General features: G+C 41.7%; 2 protein-coding genes across 13 annotated transcripts in view; one reads left to right on the top strand and one right to left on the bottom strand.

The window, feature by feature from the left end:
• The window catches only part of HHLA2 (HERV-H LTR-associating 2), a 42,839-nt gene extending 28,459 nt beyond the window's left edge, over positions 1–14,380 (top strand). For 8 of the 12 annotated variants that reach the window (XR_004238087.1, XR_004238083.1, XR_004238084.1 and 5 more), the window contains 2 exons: positions 7,826–7,874; positions 10,977–14,380. The gene's annotated coding sequence lies outside the window, so the exon portion shown is untranslated. The remainder of the gene's footprint in view (positions 1–7,825; positions 7,875–10,976) is intronic. The other 4 variants (XR_004238078.1, XR_004238076.1, XR_004238077.1 and 1 more) reach the window with 4 other exon arrangements.
• MYH15 (myosin heavy chain 15) overlaps positions 1–18,808 on the bottom strand; it is a 44,996-nt gene that overhangs the window by 12,814 nt on the left and 13,374 nt on the right. Inside the window, exons 14-33 of the mRNA XM_032098331.1 lie at positions 17,928–18,077; positions 17,454–17,624; positions 16,196–16,375; positions 14,780–14,912; positions 12,904–12,971; positions 11,418–11,505; positions 11,071–11,188; positions 10,707–10,830; positions 9,888–10,024; positions 9,256–9,511; positions 8,534–8,776; positions 7,754–7,930; positions 7,101–7,246; positions 6,406–6,496; positions 5,057–5,446; positions 3,961–4,087; positions 2,743–2,861; positions 2,075–2,271; positions 1,022–1,371; positions 343–467 (exon numbers count right to left, since the gene is read on the bottom strand). Coding sequence (XP_031954222.1) covers positions 343–467; positions 1,022–1,371; positions 2,075–2,271; positions 2,743–2,861; positions 3,961–4,087; positions 5,057–5,446; positions 6,406–6,496; positions 7,101–7,246; positions 7,754–7,930; positions 8,534–8,776; positions 9,256–9,511; positions 9,888–10,024; positions 10,707–10,830; positions 11,071–11,188; positions 11,418–11,505; positions 12,904–12,971; positions 14,780–14,912; positions 16,196–16,375; positions 17,454–17,624; positions 17,928–18,077 — 3,390 coding nt within the window. The remainder of the gene's footprint in view (positions 1–342; positions 468–1,021; positions 1,372–2,074; positions 2,272–2,742; positions 2,862–3,960; positions 4,088–5,056; positions 5,447–6,405; positions 6,497–7,100; positions 7,247–7,753; positions 7,931–8,533; positions 8,777–9,255; positions 9,512–9,887; positions 10,025–10,706; positions 10,831–11,070; positions 11,189–11,417; positions 11,506–12,903; positions 12,972–14,779; positions 14,913–16,195; positions 16,376–17,453; positions 17,625–17,927; positions 18,078–18,808) is intronic.

Raw genomic sequence — 18,808 nt, 5'->3', positions numbered from 1 at the left:
TTTAGTGGTTTAGGGGTTACAGGGGTAGTGCGGGGTGGATGGCTGGACTGGATGATCTTAGAGGTCTCTTCCAACCTTGATGATTCCATGATTCTAACAAAAACCCAAAAGCTACAAGGCACCTCCTTGCAAAAGGCCTCCACTAATGATCACAGGGCTGACATCTCCAAAAGCCACTAGTCACTCTTGGAGACACTGGCTAGCAAGGCTGGGGGAGCTGGGTGCAGAGAGGCTGCACATGATAAAAATCAACACACTGGCTGTTTTCCTAAGAAGATGAACAGGATGGAAAATCCTCATAAAGATACTCTCTTCCTTTTCCCTTGAGCTTTCTTTCCTTACCTCTGCTTCTTCCAGAGCCAGCTGAACTTCCGACTTCTCTTGCTCAACCTGCTTCTTGATTTTTTCAATTTCATGGAGGCTCTTGTTTCCTTCACTAATCTGATTGGTCAGATCAGAAATCTCCTCTGAAACAAAAAAGGATGGATGGATTTAGCAAACAGAGTGTTTGGAGCATCCTGCAATTCATGGAGTGTGATTAGAGGACCCATGCCTAAACCTGCTACCTCAAGGGCTTGTCTGTACAAGAGCCCTGCCTTACTTCCACTTCCAGCAAGAATTTTCACCTGAACAACTTGAAGGCACATCTTTTCTTGTGAGTGATTTTTGAAGTGGCTATAGTGATTTAGTTTTTATCTGTGATCTGCAGGCTAGGAACACTGTGCTCTGCTGTTTTGGCTTCATCCACTGCACCTCTGTCATCTTTCTTGTTCCTCCCCTGAGACTCCTCTGCCAGTGTTTCATTGACAGGGGGGAAAAGGCAGGCCTTCTCTGCTCTGGCCACACCAATCTCTTTGTTCAAAACATTGATGGGCAGCATCAGTGTCTCAAATGACATCAGAAAGCTCATCTCAGGATGAGATAAACACCTTTCCCCACAGCTGCTGCAGGGCACCTGCATCCCTCCAGCCGTCTGCTGATGTGGCTCTTGCACTGGCTGCAGGACCTGAATGAAGCCTACCTTGGAGGTTCTTGTTTTCCCTTTTCAAAGTCTCCAGGTGGTCCAGTGTCTCCTCATAGGCATTCTTCAGCTTGAAGAGCTCAGTGCTGAGGCCACGGGCCTCCTTCTGGGAAGCCTCCAGCTCAGCCTGTGACTCCTCGTACTTCTGCTTCCAGTCATTGATGATCTTGTCAAACCCACGCTGCTTCTTGTCCAGTGAGGCAGCTGCTGAGTTGGCCTTCTCCAGGTCAATCATCATGTCCTCCAGCTCATTCTGCAGCCTGTGCTTTGTCTTTTCCAGAGACGAGCACTTGGCATTGGCCGCTTCAATTGCTTCCTCAGCTTCTTGCAAGCGGGCAGCGAGCTTTTTCCTACCAGGTGGGAAGACACAGTAAAATGACCAAGTGTCACTGCTGCCGTGTTATCCGGAAAAACTGACACCTAAGCAATGACTCAATAAATCAGTTCTGAAAGGGAAAACAGGGAGGGGGTGAGGGTGAGGATGAGGCAAGGGAAAGAGGACTGGAGAGGGAAATTGAGCCTCTAGAGAGAAGGGACTATGATGGAAAAAAACAGATTAAATTATGAATACTGGTATGTGGCAGATCATTTTATGCATGTCTGTGAATATTTGAAATTGAACTTTTGAACTCTCAGGCACCAGCTAGCTACTTACTCATTGTAACTAGTATGGGCTGGTTGTAAATATTTTATAAGACCTGCTCTAAATGACAGTGTCATTTTCCTCCAATTAAGAGATATGAGACAACCTCCTGTTAGGAGGCTGGTCATAGGCTTTTGTTCATAGACTATTTAGATTGGGAAATCAGGGAGTCCTGGCAAGAAGAGGTGCTGGAAATAAAGGATGGCCTAGAAAGAGAATCGTGGAGATACTAGATGAAGAAAATATGCTGAAAGTGGGGTAAGATCCTGCAGATCAGAGATGTGCAAAGGCTGAAGTTGGAGATATTCAGAGACCTTGCCAACCCGGCTGCCCTATTTCCCTAGCACACAACAAGACCCTGGGAGCACAGTCCTGCCAGTCAAGAGTATGCTGAAGCCCACTTAACTCACTTGGCATCTTCCAGCTCCTCAGTTCTCTGAATGGCATCAGTCTCATACTTGGTTCTCCACTGTGCCACTTCTGCATTTCCCTTGGAGAGAGCCCTCTGCAGCTCTGCCTTGGCTTCCTGCTCCTCCTCATACTGCTCCCGCAAGAGATCACAGTCATGCCTGGCTGCTTGCAGGGCATGAGCCAACGCATTTTTGGACTGCAGGAATAGGAAGGTCACAACATTGCAAGGTTACCTACAGCAAAACCAAAACAAACAGCCCCTAGAAATTCAAATGGAGGCTTAAGCTTTTTTTTCCTTTTTGCCTCTGGCTTTGACAGTCCAGGTCAAGTGAGGCAAGAAGTGTTTGAAGTCATCCCTAACTGGTGACATGAGGAGGAAGTTATCAAGACTGAGGATAATTTAACAACTTTGGAGAAACACCCAAACTTTTAAGATGTAAGATCTGAGATTTTGGCTATCCTACTGAGTAAGTTTTATTTAGCATTTATGTATGCTGATGATTTTCCCAAACTCTTCTCTAGTAACTTGCCTCAGCCAGGGGCAGGAACAATTAGTAGGAATCCTTGTCATTCCTACATCTCATTTCAGCTTTTATCCAGGCTACAACTGAACATGAACATTTTCTGCCACTCTGTTTCAAGGAATGGAACACAGTTAAAGCATTACCTTGGTTTCCTCTTCTAGCTGTCTCTTAAGTTCTTCAATCTGTTGTGTAAAGGATGTTTTTCCCCGGGACAGCTGACTTATCAGTGACTCCTTCTCTTCGAGTTGTCTAGTAAACTCACCTGCCATAAGATTTCACAAATAAGCAAAAAAAAAAAAAAGAGCAAGATGATAAAATGACAAAGTCATAGTCAAAAATCATAGTCCCACTTGTCCAATTCTGCTGAGGAAAAGAACTCACAGTGATTGTGGTTGACCTGTTGTGAAGCTTCTTCCAAGACTGTAACCATCGGACACGTCATTTTCTTAGATTTTCTTTTTGGTTTTCCTTTTTTGGGTGGGTTTTGTGGCTTGAGTTTTTTTATTTGGTTTGTTGGGTTTTTTCAGTACTGCCAATAGCTTGATTCATTAATTTTACTTATTAAGTTTGTGGATCAGACTAGACTGATGCTTACTTTCATGGGCAGTTGTAGCTTTCCTTATTTTATATTGCTTTTCCACAAACTTCTTTTCAGAGGGCTGCAAAGCACCCTGAGAACCTCACAACGACCAGCATACAGGATGAATACATAAGGAAAACTTCATTGGGCACAGGATATGTGTTGCTGGGGGGTGAAAAGCACAGTCTTATGGGACACACAGACATTACAACACACAGGAAATGAAAAATGTCTTTGAAAATACACAGAACTGTGATAACTGATGAGGATGTAGAAATTAAATAATACTGTTCTGCCCAGAAAGGTGGTAAGAAGTTAGAGGATATATGGTATTTTTGGTTAGATGTGAACATCTTTTAGGGTGCAATGCCCAAGGTCAGGCTGAGGAAGATGGGATTCACACAGGCCCGGCTCCTTTTTCCCTCTAGCATTTCTAGATGCACATATCCTTGTTCCTGAAACAATAGGTACCTAGGCAGCCTGGCACATCCTGCATTCTGAGCTGGCATATCCATTTTGGCTCATGAGACAGTATCACTGTATGCTGATAAATGTGGGTATAGGTTTGTTTCAAAAGCCAGTCCAAGGCAAGGTTTCCCCACCAAGGTCATAAGAATGCTGAAGATAGAAATGTCAAAAGACACAAAGCTACTGCTCCATTCAGCAATCCCAACCCTGCCACCTTCACAGCAGATGCCATTGCAGAACACATCTCACTGCTGCAGAGGTGCCCCTGATAAATTCCTGGGAAACAGTCTATCTGGGCTGAACATGCACATACCATTCTCACTCTGGAGTTTTGTCTTCTGAGTAGTGAGGTCATTCATGAGGCGAGTCATTTCCTCCAGTTTTGTTTTTGTCTCATTCAGATGGTCTTCATAAGTGCGACAAAGCTTCTCTGCATTGGCCTAATGGGAATTGGGAGAAAAGACAAAGTTGTAGCCGCCAGGCAGACATTTGGAAGCTGTAGCCTTCAAAACGTATCCTTTTTTCTGTGTGTTTGTCTTTCAGAGGAATGGCGGATAGCAAAGACACAAACATCACAGCAGTAGAGCAGGGAAGAGCAGCCCCGTGTCTATGATCTCAGGCCATGGGACGCCCCATTAGACCACCTTTCCTGGTTTTTTTCCTTGAATTGTGTTCTGCATGTAAGCACCAGTGTAAAAAGACTCTTCAAGAACTTCAGCAGCAGTCACATGCCTATGAAGTTCAGGCATAGCTGCCTCATAATTGCTAGATGGGAAAATCACCTCCAATGAAAATTGCTCTACTGATTCTGCTTTAATTGCCATTTACCATAAATTGGGTTTGATGACAGCTTTCTAACTATGAGAATACTGACATTTCTTTTCCTCACTTGCACTGAAAGAAATCTATTTAGAGTGCTCTGAAAGCTACCGAGATTATCTACTCAGGAAACAAAATCCACAATTCAGCTGTAGGAAGTGAAAATACACAGTGTGATCATGCAAGCCTTTGCTTTGCATTCCGTGCTAACATGGATCAAAACTGTGAACCAAGGGCAGCATCTGAAAGGACTCTGCTTAGGGTGAGAGATATCCTGCCCTGGATGGCATCACTCCAGTTGTCACCAGCCTGGAGGAGCCTAGTTTACGTGACATGTTTTTGTGCCCTGAGATACATGGATAAACAATATGCCTGTGACTGAGGATGCACTGTGTGTTTCAGACGGGCCATCTTAATCGCTGTCCCATCTCCAGGGGAGAAGGGTTGTACCGCCAGCTGGGTAAGGGAGACAAGGTGCAAGATACCAACTTCTAAAACACTTCAGCCATACCAGGAGTCCTGGGAAACCTTCAGACCAGCCTTAGCTACACATGACTTTTGGGGGCTTTGGGAAGCCTCAGGACCCTTACTTTTCCCTTGACCATCTGCTCCATGTTGGACGACAGATCATCCACTTCCATCTTCAGCTCGCTTTTCTCCTTCTCCAGCTTCTGCTTGACCCTCTGCAAGTTGTCCAGCTGCTCCCCCATCTCAGCCACACTGTCTGCGTGCTTCTTTCTCAGCGTGGCAGCTGTGGCCTCGTAGTGCAGTGTGGCCTCCTCCAGGTCGCGCCGCAGCTTCAGGAACTCTGCCTCACGCTTCTTGTTCATCTCCAGCTGGGCAGCTGTGGCTCCCCCAGCCTCCTCAAGACGCTCACTCAATTCCTCCAGCTCTCGGGCCAAATCTGATCTCTGCTTTTCCACCTTGGCTCGAGCAGCTCTTTCTGCTTCCAACTCCTCTTCTAGTTCTTCTATACGAGCCTGCCAGAGAGACATGAACACTTTTGGGTCAGTTTTACAATGGTTCCCATCAGAGGACCATGAGGCACCTTGAAAACTGTTAAACCCTCTGCCAGCCCACATTTTACCTTGCTGGCAGAAGATCAGCAGTTAAAGGACTTGCTCATTTGTGCCAGTAAATCAGATCCTGAGCTACAGTAATGATGATGAGTCACATCTTGCTTGCAGTAGATTGCTCTGCAAGTTCTAGTTCAAGACATATAGGTCCAGTGCACTGACCTTATGTTCATGTGTTTGACATTCACCTGAAGTACATGCTAACAGGAGTGACAGCAACAAAATCTCATTTTAAGAGCTCAGTGACTGAAGTAATTTCTCTCTAGGAGTGTTAAGACAGGGTTTCAATACAGCAGTATGTAGAACTGCATGGATAACGAATATTTATTTGGAGCAGTCTTTTTTATTAAAAGATTATTTTCACCAATCTGCACTTTACATCCAAGTTATACAAATATTCTTTATTAACAAAAAAAAGTGGAGCTGTTATTTTTGGGTCCAGACATTTTGTTTGGACTGTGCTGAATTTCGTTGGCCTTTTAATTTCTGTTGAAACTTTCCTGCGTGATTTAACCTTTTCTCTAAATTTCAAATCCATGCTTATCACTGCTGATCTCCTCTCCAGCAACTACCCTCACCTCCATGGTTTGGAACAATATTATTTGCTTAAAACAAAACACCAGAGCCTTTCTGCCTTGCCTGAAACCACTACCATTCTGTGGTCATATGTCCTGCTACTGGGAGGAAACACTATAGAGCGAGCATCCTGAGGGAAAAAGGAATCTGTCTGGGAAGCTATGGAGATGTACCACTTTGTGTCTCAAAGAGGAGCTGCACCTAGCCATAAAAAGTTTCTGCAAGGTCTTTCGGTGAGGCACAAAGAGAAACTCATCCTAAAATACACGATAAAAAAGCAAGCTGACCTGAAGCTCCTTGATCTTCTTCTGCAGCTGCATCACTATAGCTTGTTCATCTTCTATCTTGGAATTCAGCTGGCTCATTTCAAATTCTTTCCTGGCACAGAAAGGAAAATCCTACTGTGACAATTTGCCTTAAAGCTTCAAGTTAGGATTTTGCAGTTTTTAAAGAGTTGTTCAATAAAACTTCTAATGTATCTAAAAATGAAAACAATTCTCATGTATTGCAATTTGCATGAAAACACGTTTTCCTCTGAGCAGCAGTTTCCAAGTCAAGCCTCTGCATGCATTTGTGCAGTTATATTTCTGGTTCTTTGTCTCATACAAAAATAATGCTATTTTCAGACTCAATGGAAAAACATATTTAACAGAGTCAGGTCTCCCAACAATCTATGATAGCTAGTTAGGATGAGCAACTTTATAGAGTTCCTTCTTCCGGAAAGCTTCCAGCTTTCTCCTCTAAGCAATGAAAAACATTAGAAAATTTCTGGGTCACTTTTTTTTAATGTAGGAAAGTTTAATGAATTCTAATGTTTCCAGCATTGTGTACACAAGAGTAATTTTCCCTCCCTCCTTGGCTCCACATTTTCGTAATGGCATTTTCTTTCAGCCACCATCAGAGCAGGATGACACACCTGAAGGCTCTTAAATGACACTGTAACCGTGCTGCTTTATTTGGTACAACAGAATCAACTTCTTACTTTTTCAACTTTTCTTCCATCTGCAGCTTATCATTCTCCAAGTCCATGACACTCTCTTGGGTCAGCTTCAAATCCCCTTCCAGTTTGCGTTTTGCCCTTTCTAGATCCATCCTCACTTTCTTCTCTTGTTCAAGTGATCCCTCGAGCTTTAGGAGCAAAGCCACATAACAAATATATTGAGCACAGATGGTTTACAACAGTGAGATGTAGGTTGTGCCTAGTTCTGTGCTGAGTTCTAGTGAGCTGTGAAGCAAAAGCACTTAAGGACAAGCATCCTAGTTTACATTTTTGTTTTCTAGCAGCCAGTGGGCAAATGGGCTAAAGAAATAAAACAAAAGCGTTAGTCCATGCTTTAATTTGTGCAAGCATTACAGTTCTCTTGGCAGCAAAGTTCTGTTTGACTTCATGCCACTCACACTGCAAGTGCAAGTTGGGAGGATTTTCCCTTGTTATTGCAATCCTTTGAAAGGCTGAACACAGATAAATTTTTGTAGTGTTCCTGTAATTATACCTTTTACAGACAGCACAAGGACTACATTTCTAAAAGGACAGGAACACATTTCAAAGCTTTGCAACCTTTCAGTCTCACGAAAGGTGCACTGTAAGTGGTGGTAAAATGAGCCTCGTGAAACATAAAGGCAGAGCCAACTTACATCATCCACTTGCTGTTCCAGTTTCACTTTAGCTTTGCTCAGTGTGTTGACCTTGTCCTCTTCTGCTTGTAGGTCATCTAGAACTTGCTGATGAGATTCCTGCAAGGACTTTTTCTCCTTGGTAAGTTTGCTGATATTCTCATCAAGTGTTGCCATTTCTTCTGTCAGATTTTTGACCTGTGTGAGAAAGGAAGATGTATTTGTAAGACTTTGAAGGAAGGGATTATCATAACAAGGCTCAAATGACTATCTGGTCTGAACTTGTAATCAGAAAACAAGAGAAAGAAAGGGATTTATCCCCTCCCAGCACCTCGTGACTTTTTGAGTGAAATTCCCATCAAGGGAGTTAATGTCTGCCAGTTTTTGGTGTGGGTATAGTACATGATTTCAAACATACTGAATTCTTTTCAGAGTCACTCCCATTGTCATGGACTCCAGCCTCTGATTCTCCTTGGGAGAAGCAGGAGATGAGCTTTTTACATTTACAGACTTTAAGGAGGAGAGGTGGAGGAATTAATGGTTACAGCAGAAAATTGTTTACTTAAAAATTCCACAAATAGGTATAATTCTTCAGCTGAAGTGCAGTAGGACTCACTTCAAAAAAAGGGAAGTTTAGGCTCAGAGTTAACAATTTTTACCTCATAAGGTCAAATCACTGACCCTTCAGTGTGGCCTGTGTAACAAACAATGTAAAACCATCAGAAGACCTGTAGCACTTGTCGTAAAGGTAATCCATGCCCAGCCTCTTTTGAATATGTGAAGGTGAAGTTTTGAATGTACCTTGTTTTCAGTAGCATGCTTCTCTTTCTCTACTTTTGCAAGTGTTATTTCAAGATCATCAATATCCTTCTTGAGCTCAGAGCACTCATCTTCCAATTTTCTCTTCTTAGAAGTCAGCTCAGAATTCATCTCTTCCTCATCCTCAACCCTCTCTGTCAGTTCTTTGACTTTGGCTTCCAGCTGAATCTTGGATTTAATCAACAAGTCACATCGTTCCTCGGCATCTGCCAGAGTGTCTTGCTCCTGGTGTGGCACAAGGAAGAGGACAGCAATGACTGCCTGGCCTTTTTTCTCCCTTAGTTGACCTTTTTTCTCCCTCAGTTGACCTTTTTTCTCCCTCACTTGTCCCCTATCCTTTAAGTGGTCAGGGAGCCTGATCCAACGTACACAGCAGCATAAGGAAAATTTCCTACTCTTGATTTCAGAAGACAAGTAATTAACAGAGCAGGATGAGATAGTGGTGAACATGACTAGTCACATATGAGATTACTTGCCTGTGTTACTGCCATAGACATTGCCTTGAACAGAACCCGTTAAGATTTGCATTGTTAGCCCACCTGGTTATATGCTAAAACATGAGAACTTCTATGCACTCTGAATTTTGGCAAGACTCTGACAAGATCAACAGCTTATTTTTATTAAATTCCACTAACACTCTGGTCTGTAAACCTTTGAGTATCAAAGAATGTCTCATAAGTATATAAATCTATGTATCTACTCACAGCTTGGAGCTGGAGAAGCAAATCATTTTTTTCCTGAACTAAAGAGACTTGCTTTTCCTCAAGTTCCTTTCTCCGGGCTTCAGATTTTTCCAGGGCCTCCTTCAGTTTCAAGAATTCTTCCTTCATAGTGGCCATCTCCTTTTCAGTTTCTGCAGACTTCAGGAGAGGCTTGATCTTAAAGAAAAGCTTCATCCAAGGCCAGTTCTTGACAGCCATAAAAGCACGGATGTTCCACTGAATTACAAGAAGGGCATCCCTGGTTTAAGAGAAAACAAACAAAATTCCCTAAATCTTAGCCTGAACTGACAAAGTGAGGGTTTCATTTTCATTCTCAGTCAGTTTCATAGGTTTGTTCTGAGCAATATTAGGAACCTGTACTAATTTCCAAGAGATACAAGAAACTTCCTCCAGATCTCTTTATTTTTGGAGACACAAAAAATTTCCGAATCTCATTTTTACCAGAGCTGCAGGCAACTAATATACAGTTGCTATTATTTTTATCACACATCCACTTAAAGCTTTTAATTTAGGGTTATCTATAGCCTTAGGAACTGTAATTAATGGCTCTATTCAACTTATAATTAAATGGTAATTACTATTATCTGCTAGGATTTAAGGGGGTGCCTTCATACCTGCGCTCCACTATCTTCTGAAACTCAATCCGCATCAATCTGCCACGTGCTCTTGCCTGGATCATCGTTAGGATTTTTGCAAGTCGCTCATCCCTCATTTCTTCTAGATGGCCCAAGAGACCAGCCTTGAAGAACACCTGGAACATGCACAGATGTCAGTTCACCACAATGAAGGATTTATATCAGAGTTACAATGACCTTGCTGAAGTAGTTCACAATGGTATTCTTATTGACTCATTATAAACTAGAAGAGTATAGAGGGCCAAATACTACTTGCATCCGGGACTTCACTGTACAGTTCCAGAGTTGTTTTCAAACTGGGTTTTATCTCCCCAGTTTTGAATAGGCCAAACTATTGTATTGCCACAATATCTTTCAGCTGTGGCAGGGTTCCAAGTAGGTCAGCTGAACCACAACTCCTGACTCCCAGAAATCCCTGCTAATGGGATCATGTGAGAATTGCACGTGGCCTCATTTCAAAAGCTGCAGCTGATCCTGTGGTCCATCTATGTTTGAATGTACCTATATTATACTAAATAAGCTATTGTTTTACTGGGGGGCATGGAGCATCAGCTGCTGCTGTGTCTGCTTGTAGAGTTGCTCTAATAAAAGCTTTGTGGAAACTTGAGCCAGAGAGTTAAATTTCCTCTAACACAGCTTAAAACCTACTATCACTTCGCTGCTATTTTGCTGGTTCCTTGTATTATTAAATCTCCATTAAACACCACCACCATAAATTGCAGTGTTCTATTCTGCAAATTAAATACCAGATCTATTACTTTTCTATTTACATAAGCAATGATGGTCTCTTCTGGTTACCTTGGTGTGTCCAAAACGATATTGGCTATGGTCAACTTCTAAAGATGCCATCAGTTTTTCAGCAGCTTTTCTGCTATCCACAAACTTATCTTCTGGGATTGCTCCTGGATTCAGGATGCGGTACCTGTTTAATAACAGATGAGCAATGTGTAAAACTGGCCTAGATTCTGCTTTGTTTTTTTTCCCTCTTCCCCCAAAATTAAAAAAAAAAACCAACAAAAAGACCCAAACCAAACACCCAGGGTAATCTCCTGCTTTGTATCTACACAGACACAAGGAAGAGAAGAATTCTACCTTCCATGTCTGCCAAACTGAAAGGAAGATAAACCTGAATGGAACAGGAGAGATCATAGCTCGGCATTACCTTTGTTTGAAGTCAGCATAAAGCACCCTGTTTGGGAAACCCTTCCGGCAAATGCGGATGCCTTCCAGGACACCATTACAGCGGAGCTGATGCAAGACAAGGAATGCATCCATTTCGCCTGCAGGGGGAAAACAAGGCTAAATTAAATGGAGTTTCTCCACAGGGCTTCATCTTCATTTCCCAAAGGAAGTTGGAAAATGTGAGAAGTCATCTCCTGAAAGAGCAACAGGATTGGATAAGGTAGAAAGCACAGACAGTATTTAAGTACAATCTGGTGACTCAAAAGTACGTAATAGAATGACAGAGTTAAATATTTTAAAATTTTAAGACTACTGTCTTTTTCATACCTGGAGTTTTTGATTCATTGGGGATAATGCATCGTACAAAGTGAGGGGCTGTAGATCTTAGGTTAGTCATCAGCTTATTTAAATTTTCCTAGAACAGACACATGAAAAACATAATTAGCTTTAGCAGTTTAGTGGAATTCAAATCACTATTTCTTCGGTTTGTTGTTTATTAAATTTAAGAAGCTCATCTTTCTAAAAATTATAAGCTTACCAAAATTATTAGAGAGAAATGTGTTAAAATAAACCAAAGTATGATTTCATATTATCATAGTATTCCATATCTGTTTTAGCAAAGAAGATACGTGTTTTACTTACAACCCCAGAAATTCAAAACCCAAGATGAACAGCAGGTAAGATTCAGTATCATCCTGTGAAGCATTTCTGTAAAGCCAACAGCATCTTTGCCTAGTCACTTGCCCACTCAGCAGGGAGAGCTCACCTTTCCCACGTGTTCCTCATAAAGGCTGGGTTTTTGTCTCCCGGCCAAACATTTTCCCATTATTAGTCTTAATCAGACATGTCCCAGACAGACAGAAAGCTAGGTCAGAAGAAGCCAACCATTCAGGGATCACCAAGCTCTGGTGAGTGTTTTGTCTAGTAAGTAGGAAATGGAGACGGTGGGAGGTGGAATGCAATGTCATCAGCACAACTCAGCAAACTGCAATTTTCTCACACACCAGTCAGGACAACAAACAACCTGAGCTGGCTACTAAAGCTGCTTGTGTGATGGAAATTTGGCTTCTGTCTGTGGCTTATTGATTATTGTCTGAGTGCTCCTTCAGCCACCTGTATGCCTCTTCAGCTGGTAAGACGCAGGTCTGCATTTCCTGTGATTTCCCTTCATGGGGAGTATCTCCAAACAAGATAAAGTGACATAACTAGTGGGTAACTACATTCTTCCCAACCTGAGGTTTACATACATTACATCTTCCTCAATGTTACCCATAGAAACGGTAGTAATGGTAAAAAATGGTAAATAGCCCCATTTTTCCTCAGGCATGATCCTAGTGACAGCTTCCACCAGGAGTACATACCAGTCCCAGTAGAAGGGAATAACTGAGGAAACAAGAGGCTTTATGGCACTTCATTCAACAGCTTTTGTTTTCCATGACTGCTCTAACCCTAGGATCCAATTACAAGCAGTAATCAGAGAGGGACTAGCAAATTACTTGTAATCAGTTCCTGTTCCAAAGACAAACATGAAGCTGTAAGCCACAAAATAAGTGTTAAATGTTGTTGGCACCATTCTCTGATACTTTCTCAAACACAGTAAAAAGAACAATCTCCCAACTGCTCCAAGATGATGAAATGGAGCAGGCCCTGACATTCAGTTTTAATAGCAGTGTATTTCTTTAGCCAAGGTAAATAACCCCATCTATGAGTCAAATTTCAATGCTGGATTTAAATTCCTTCTTCTCCATTACAATCCTTAACATTCTTCTTCAACGCATTGTCTTAAACTGCCAGGTGTGGAGAGGTAACAAACCTTGTGCAATGAGGACACTGTTTGGAAAGAAGCACCTTTCTTGCGTTTCTTTTCTCCACCCTGGTCACCTAGGGGGGAAAAAAGAAGCATAAGCCAATCTGTATCTCAGTAAGGGGTGCAGGCAGAGTGTGGAAAACAGACCATTTTGATAGTGCTGCTCTCTTTGACTAAAAGACTCTGATTGCTCAATTTTTACACAAGACATTCTGTACATCATGTGTGATATATCACACATTTGCAGCTCTCTGTCCATAGTAAGGAATTTTGTCAAAGACCACTGTAAGCTTTCTGGATTGCATTTGCATTTCAGATCTATCCTGCACCGCTTGTTATGCAGAAAAGCTCATAAATATGAATAAGGCAGAAAAATAACTTTTAACAAAAGTAATTTGTAGTTTGTTAAAAGCCCCATAGGGTGAGATGATGTAGAAAAAGAAAACTTAAAGAAAAAGAATGCTTACAGAAAACTTATACTGCACATTGTACTGTATAGAAACTGATTCTCTGCTATGCAGACTCTGAACTTGTGCAAGTAAGATTTGTCTAGAATAGAAGGAAATAAATATTTGTAATTTTAGATATAGTAACTTTGCACCTCCTGAATTTTGCTTAAAGCTTTGGAGTCAAAATCACTCAGATCCTTCCAAGGAATGCTAGTTTCTGACAAGACCTTTACAAAGCTTTGCAAGTTCCAGACACGACGCAAAAATGTACAGCAATTACTGCAGCTTTCTAAGCAGTGGGCTAGATCATACCCAGGAGGTCTGTCATTCTGTCTGTCACACCTGCCAACAAGAGTCAACATAAGAGGAGAAGTGAAGACTGCAATGTGCTTGATGCAATTATCCACAGCCTTTCCCCCTTCAGAAGGTGACACTGCTGAGACTGGAAAAGGCTAATCTGGACAGGCTGTTCCTTTCTCCTGACACCAAAGAAAAGCAAGGTAGTATTCTGACAGACAGGAATATCCACAGGCAAATAGGCAGTTAGTAACTTGAAAGGATTTGCTAGTGGCAGGATGTTTGTTATTTACATTCAGCTCCATCTCATTCCCATTGCGAACTCTTCAGCCTGCTTGCTTCCTAGGAAAGTGTCATGTGATTCATGACAAGAGCATCTCTTGAAATGAGGCTCTAATAAACATGCTGTAAGTGATTGCAACTTCAGGACATAAGAGCTACATCTTTGTAATGAATACCAGTTATTTATTTAAGATCAATTTTCTGGATGTTTGTTACTTGTCTTCTCATGAATAAAAGAGTTCTGTGTAAACGATAGAGATTAAATATGTCCTCAGATACACATTATTAGATTGTACATTAGTACAATGTGCACTGTCAAATAAAAAACAGCAGCAAGCAAAAAGGGAGACATATTGGCAAAGCCTTCTACTGTGGCCAGTGTGGAATGGTGTTCCAGAACCATCAGTGTGTACTTGCTGCTAATCCAATAAAATATTCCAAAACTCTCTCTTAAACTTGGTATTTATTTATTTCAGGGGGGCTAGCAAGGAGTACTACAGCATGAGGAACAAGAGCTGTTCTTTCTTGTTGGCATTTATGTACACAATCTTTTGTGCAACATTTGGCTGCATATCTAAACACTTGCGTGCTCAAACTCCCACTGGATGGGTCACAACACATCTTTCCTTGCCACAGTTGCTCAGAGGTACTATACATTCCAACTAGCTGAGTTAATGGTCTCCTTCCTGTAACTGGCAAACTCCTACAGATGCTGTACACATCTAAATAATTAGTCACTGCCTCATCTAGCACTGAGGTAATTGCAGTTGAGAGAATTGCTTAGTTTCTGAAATTCATTCCCAAGCACACATCCCAAAACCCAAAGAAAGCCCATGTGAGCTGGTTCTGCTTACCGCTGTCAGCGCCAACGTAGCTTTCAAACAAGCTTGCCAGGAGTTTGTTGGATGATTTCTGGAAAATGCCTACTACAGTTTCATTAAGCGGGTCCTTGTTCTTCTCAAGCCACCCAATGATGTTGTAGGGAACCTACAGCAAGGCATTGAAAACAAGCCAGAGGTTGCAAGTGCTCCCCTTCAGAGCAGCCAGGAGTTCTTTGTGATTTGGCTGGAAGCCAATGACTTTTTGTGAAGAGCTGTGCTCAGAGCAGTACCAGCTGCCCTGGTTTTCATCATTTCCCCTCCAGTTCTCTGCTTCCTAATTCCCAAACCTCTCTTCCTAATAATTAGCTTGTGAATGCCACATACCCCTTCCGAACTATCTGATCCCTACATCTTCTCATGGACTCCATGTGGTTATCTGTGGAGATGCCACATGGCATTGGTGTCCCAGGAACCCTATTAAAAAGTGCTGAAGTATAAATCACACAAGTAATAATTTAACTTCAAAATAGCATTCTACTCTGGAATAATTGGGGTTTTCTAACAGAATCTTAATGATTATAAACTAACTCCAGGACTTTGCCACAGCTCTGTTTAGTGGGAAAATATGTTCCATTATCAGTACCACAAGGGAACAGAAATTCTAATTTTCTTTGCTGAATACATTAAAATCTACAGATAAGTACCAAGATCAGCATTATTTTTTTTAATAAATACAAAATTAGCTTAATGCTCAATTATACTTTGAAATTAACAGCATCAGGTAAATTCCTGCTCTGCTATGCTGAGGCTTCTTATCAATCATAGTTTGATTAAAAAATTCCTGTGACCCTCTCCAATTCTTTCTGCCTATCTGGCCTGAAAACAGAACTTCAAAACTGGACAAGTTTTGGTGCAGGTATCACAGTACTGGATTATGTTCTCATTCACCTCATCACCACTGAACCCGTAAACTCAACCACCACATCAGAGCTAATCCTTTTGCTAATTTGACATATTGGTCCTAAAATCAGTAAAGAGTGATGTCTTTTTTTTTAACCATCCCTTGAGTTACTAAGAAATTAGTTCATTTTTCCAGGAAATCTAGATGAAAAATAGTTTAATTATGCTGCTGCTGTTTAATTACTAGTCTTCATCTGGTTCTAGGAAAAATGATAAAGGCAAAGTAAGGCATATTTCCAGCAAAAGTACTATTAGCCCTCCTGATTTTTTTTCATTCTATTTGTATATCTAAGGAGCAGATGTCCTGGAGTCTGGTGGCATCTTATGCTGCTCCAACACTTGTGCAGAGAGAGTAGATATTTGCTTTTACTCTTCACTGTTCCTTTCTTCCCCTCTTCATCCTTCCCACCCTCCCTTATTGTGTGCCACAGCCAAACCGCACTTGGAAGACCTCTGATACAAAGTCTACCAGCCAGCAGAGGAACTTACTGCACCAGCATAATGAAGGAGTTCAAAGTGAGCTTCATATTTCCTTTTCTTATCAGGCCTGGGCTTCTGAAAGTTGGGTGACTTGCCAAGATGGTTGTCGTAGAGTTTGGATTTGAATGTCATATCAGTAGCTTTCGGGAACATGCACTCCTCTTCAAGGATAGACAGGATTCCCAGTGGCTGTGGATTTAAGAGCATCTTTGTTGGGAAATGTTTAGGCTACCTGCTTCCAGTGGCTATGCAGCCTGTAAGTTTTATCTGATGGAATTTGAAGCCTGCGAAATTTCTTCTCAACCTGAGAAGGAAGTCTTTGTCTATTCTGTTAAAATAGAAACCACCCCTTTGATGATTCAGAATGTCACCTTTGACTATTCAGTATGTCACTTCTGCCTTAGGAGGCTTTATGATGGCTTCCAGAAAGGGCAGCTGGACCAACTAGCCTTTTTTCATTCATATCTCGGGAAGAGATGAATGAACCTCGGAGCACTGGGCAGATTGGTCTTGAGGGATTAGGATCATGCACAGATATCCTGCCCTTGGATGAGAAAGTGATCAAATAGAAGACAATTTAATAATCAGCCTTTCTACTGCTGTTCCAAATTTCCTGCTAATGCAAGAAGCAAAATTTCGTGTTTCCTCACAGACCAGCAGGGTTTGATGCTGTGCCATAAAACATGGCAGAAAGAGAGATAGAAAGAAAGGTTATCCAGCAGGGGACAGCTGTCCCCACCAGGACCACATTATACTCACAAAGAAGGGAAACAGAAAGGCATATCCCATGCTGGGGAGGTGGTAAGAGGTTTCTTTCCTTTTCAGGGTAGAAAGAGCACAAAGGACCTTACACATCAGCACATAAGGTGAGAAAGAGGAGCCTCACAGGGCACAAGACTAAAACGTTGCATTTGCCCTGAAAAGCGGATGAGTTTGATATTAAGCATATGTGGCACAGACTAAATGGAGGAACAGCAGGGACAGAGAAAGATAAAAGTGCAAACCAGGGAAGATGATCCAGCCATACAAATTACTAGTTACATTACCAATTACAGCTTTGGCTGCTGTTGGCTCTGTAAGGCAGAATTAAAAAGGTAAAGCTGAGTAGCCACAAACACTGACTTTCCTTTGATTCTGTATTGCAGGTAGAAAGGCAAGAAGTTTGTCATGCTGCTTATCCTACTCTGTTCACTGGGCCGAGAGGACACATCCAGGGGAGCATCATGAATAAAACCAATTCAGTAAATACTCCTTAGCATGTTCATACCTTCTCGATTAGATCGATGCAGGCCTGCAGGTCCATGCCAAAGTCAATGAATACCCACTCAATGCCTTCCTTCTTATACTCCTCTTGCTCCAGGACAAACATGTGATGATTGAAAAACTGTTGCAGTTTCTCATTAGTGTAATTGATGCACAGCTGCTCAAAGCTGTTAAACTGCAGAAAGAGATAAAAAAGAAGCATTTGCATCGCAGTTAACTTGGTGGAACAGCAAGAAGGAAACTGTTTACAGCCCAAAGCATATGAGATGCTGTTCCCAGGAACTATTGGCATGTCCAGCCAAGTGGTTTTTACATCTGTTCATGGAAAAAAACCCATGTAAAATCATATACACTATTTGCCTTATGGCTTTCTCAGCACTTTGCCTTCTGTTCATTTAGAAAGAGAAACACCCAGCCAAGAGCTATCTCTTGGCATCTTTTATGTCCTTCCACCCAGTCCTCACACATTAATACTCACATCAAAGATTTCAAACCCAGCAATATCCAGGACTCCAATGAAGAATTGCCTTGGCAGCTTAGTGTCCAAGGTCTTGTTGATACGGACCACCAGCCACTTGAACATTCGATCGTACACTGCCTTAGATAAGGCCCCGACAGCATACAGAACCTAAAATACATGTTTCAGAATACCACTGTGTGAAATAAAATTCACTGTGGAACACAAGGATTTTGGTGCAGTAGCCTGTTTCAATGTCTGCTTACAGTTTAAATGAAATTTCACAGTGGTTTGTACAATCACCAAGGCATAGTTAATACAACACACAGCTTCTCCTCTTATCTCTGCTGAATTTTCTCCAAATCATTGCTATATATGTGGATGTCTACTAACACATACGTAAAGTGCTCGCAAAGTACATCTTGGGAAACAGCTGGAAAGCAAGTTCCAAATGATTTAATCCATTATATTTCTGTGGAAGTAAGGTATCAGAAAGCTCACAGGTCAGATGCCAGCTATGATGTCCAGAGCTACTGCCAGAATAGGGAGGAGATCTATGCTCAGGTTGTTAATTGACTTTTGCTTCTAATTTTTGAGGGATGCTATGGCATGAGCAGGCAATAGAAAAAGTCTGTCTAAAGTCTCTTCTTTAGCCTATGCACATTTACATCATTAGGATAGACCTCTCTGTAGCATTTTCCAGTTTCTGAGCCTGTATCACAGGGTGTCTTCAAACAGCAACTTTGATTGTAACCAAAATGCTGCAGCATTTTCTACAGTATTGCTACAGTTGTAGCATAGCAACCCAAGGACTTTTTTTCCCCTAAATTAAGAGATAACTTTAAGTGGATATTGCCTTTAGCTGATTGAGGTCACACAGAGATTAAAATTACATGAATAAT

This window comes from Corvus moneduloides, chromosome 2 (assembly GCF_009650955.1).
Source record: "Corvus moneduloides isolate bCorMon1 chromosome 2, bCorMon1.pri, whole genome shotgun sequence".
Lineage (NCBI taxonomy): Eukaryota > Metazoa > Chordata > Aves > Passeriformes > Corvidae > Corvus > Corvus moneduloides.
The sequence above is the reverse complement of the archived record's forward strand: the minus strand, read 5'-3'. Positions and strand labels throughout refer to the sequence as shown.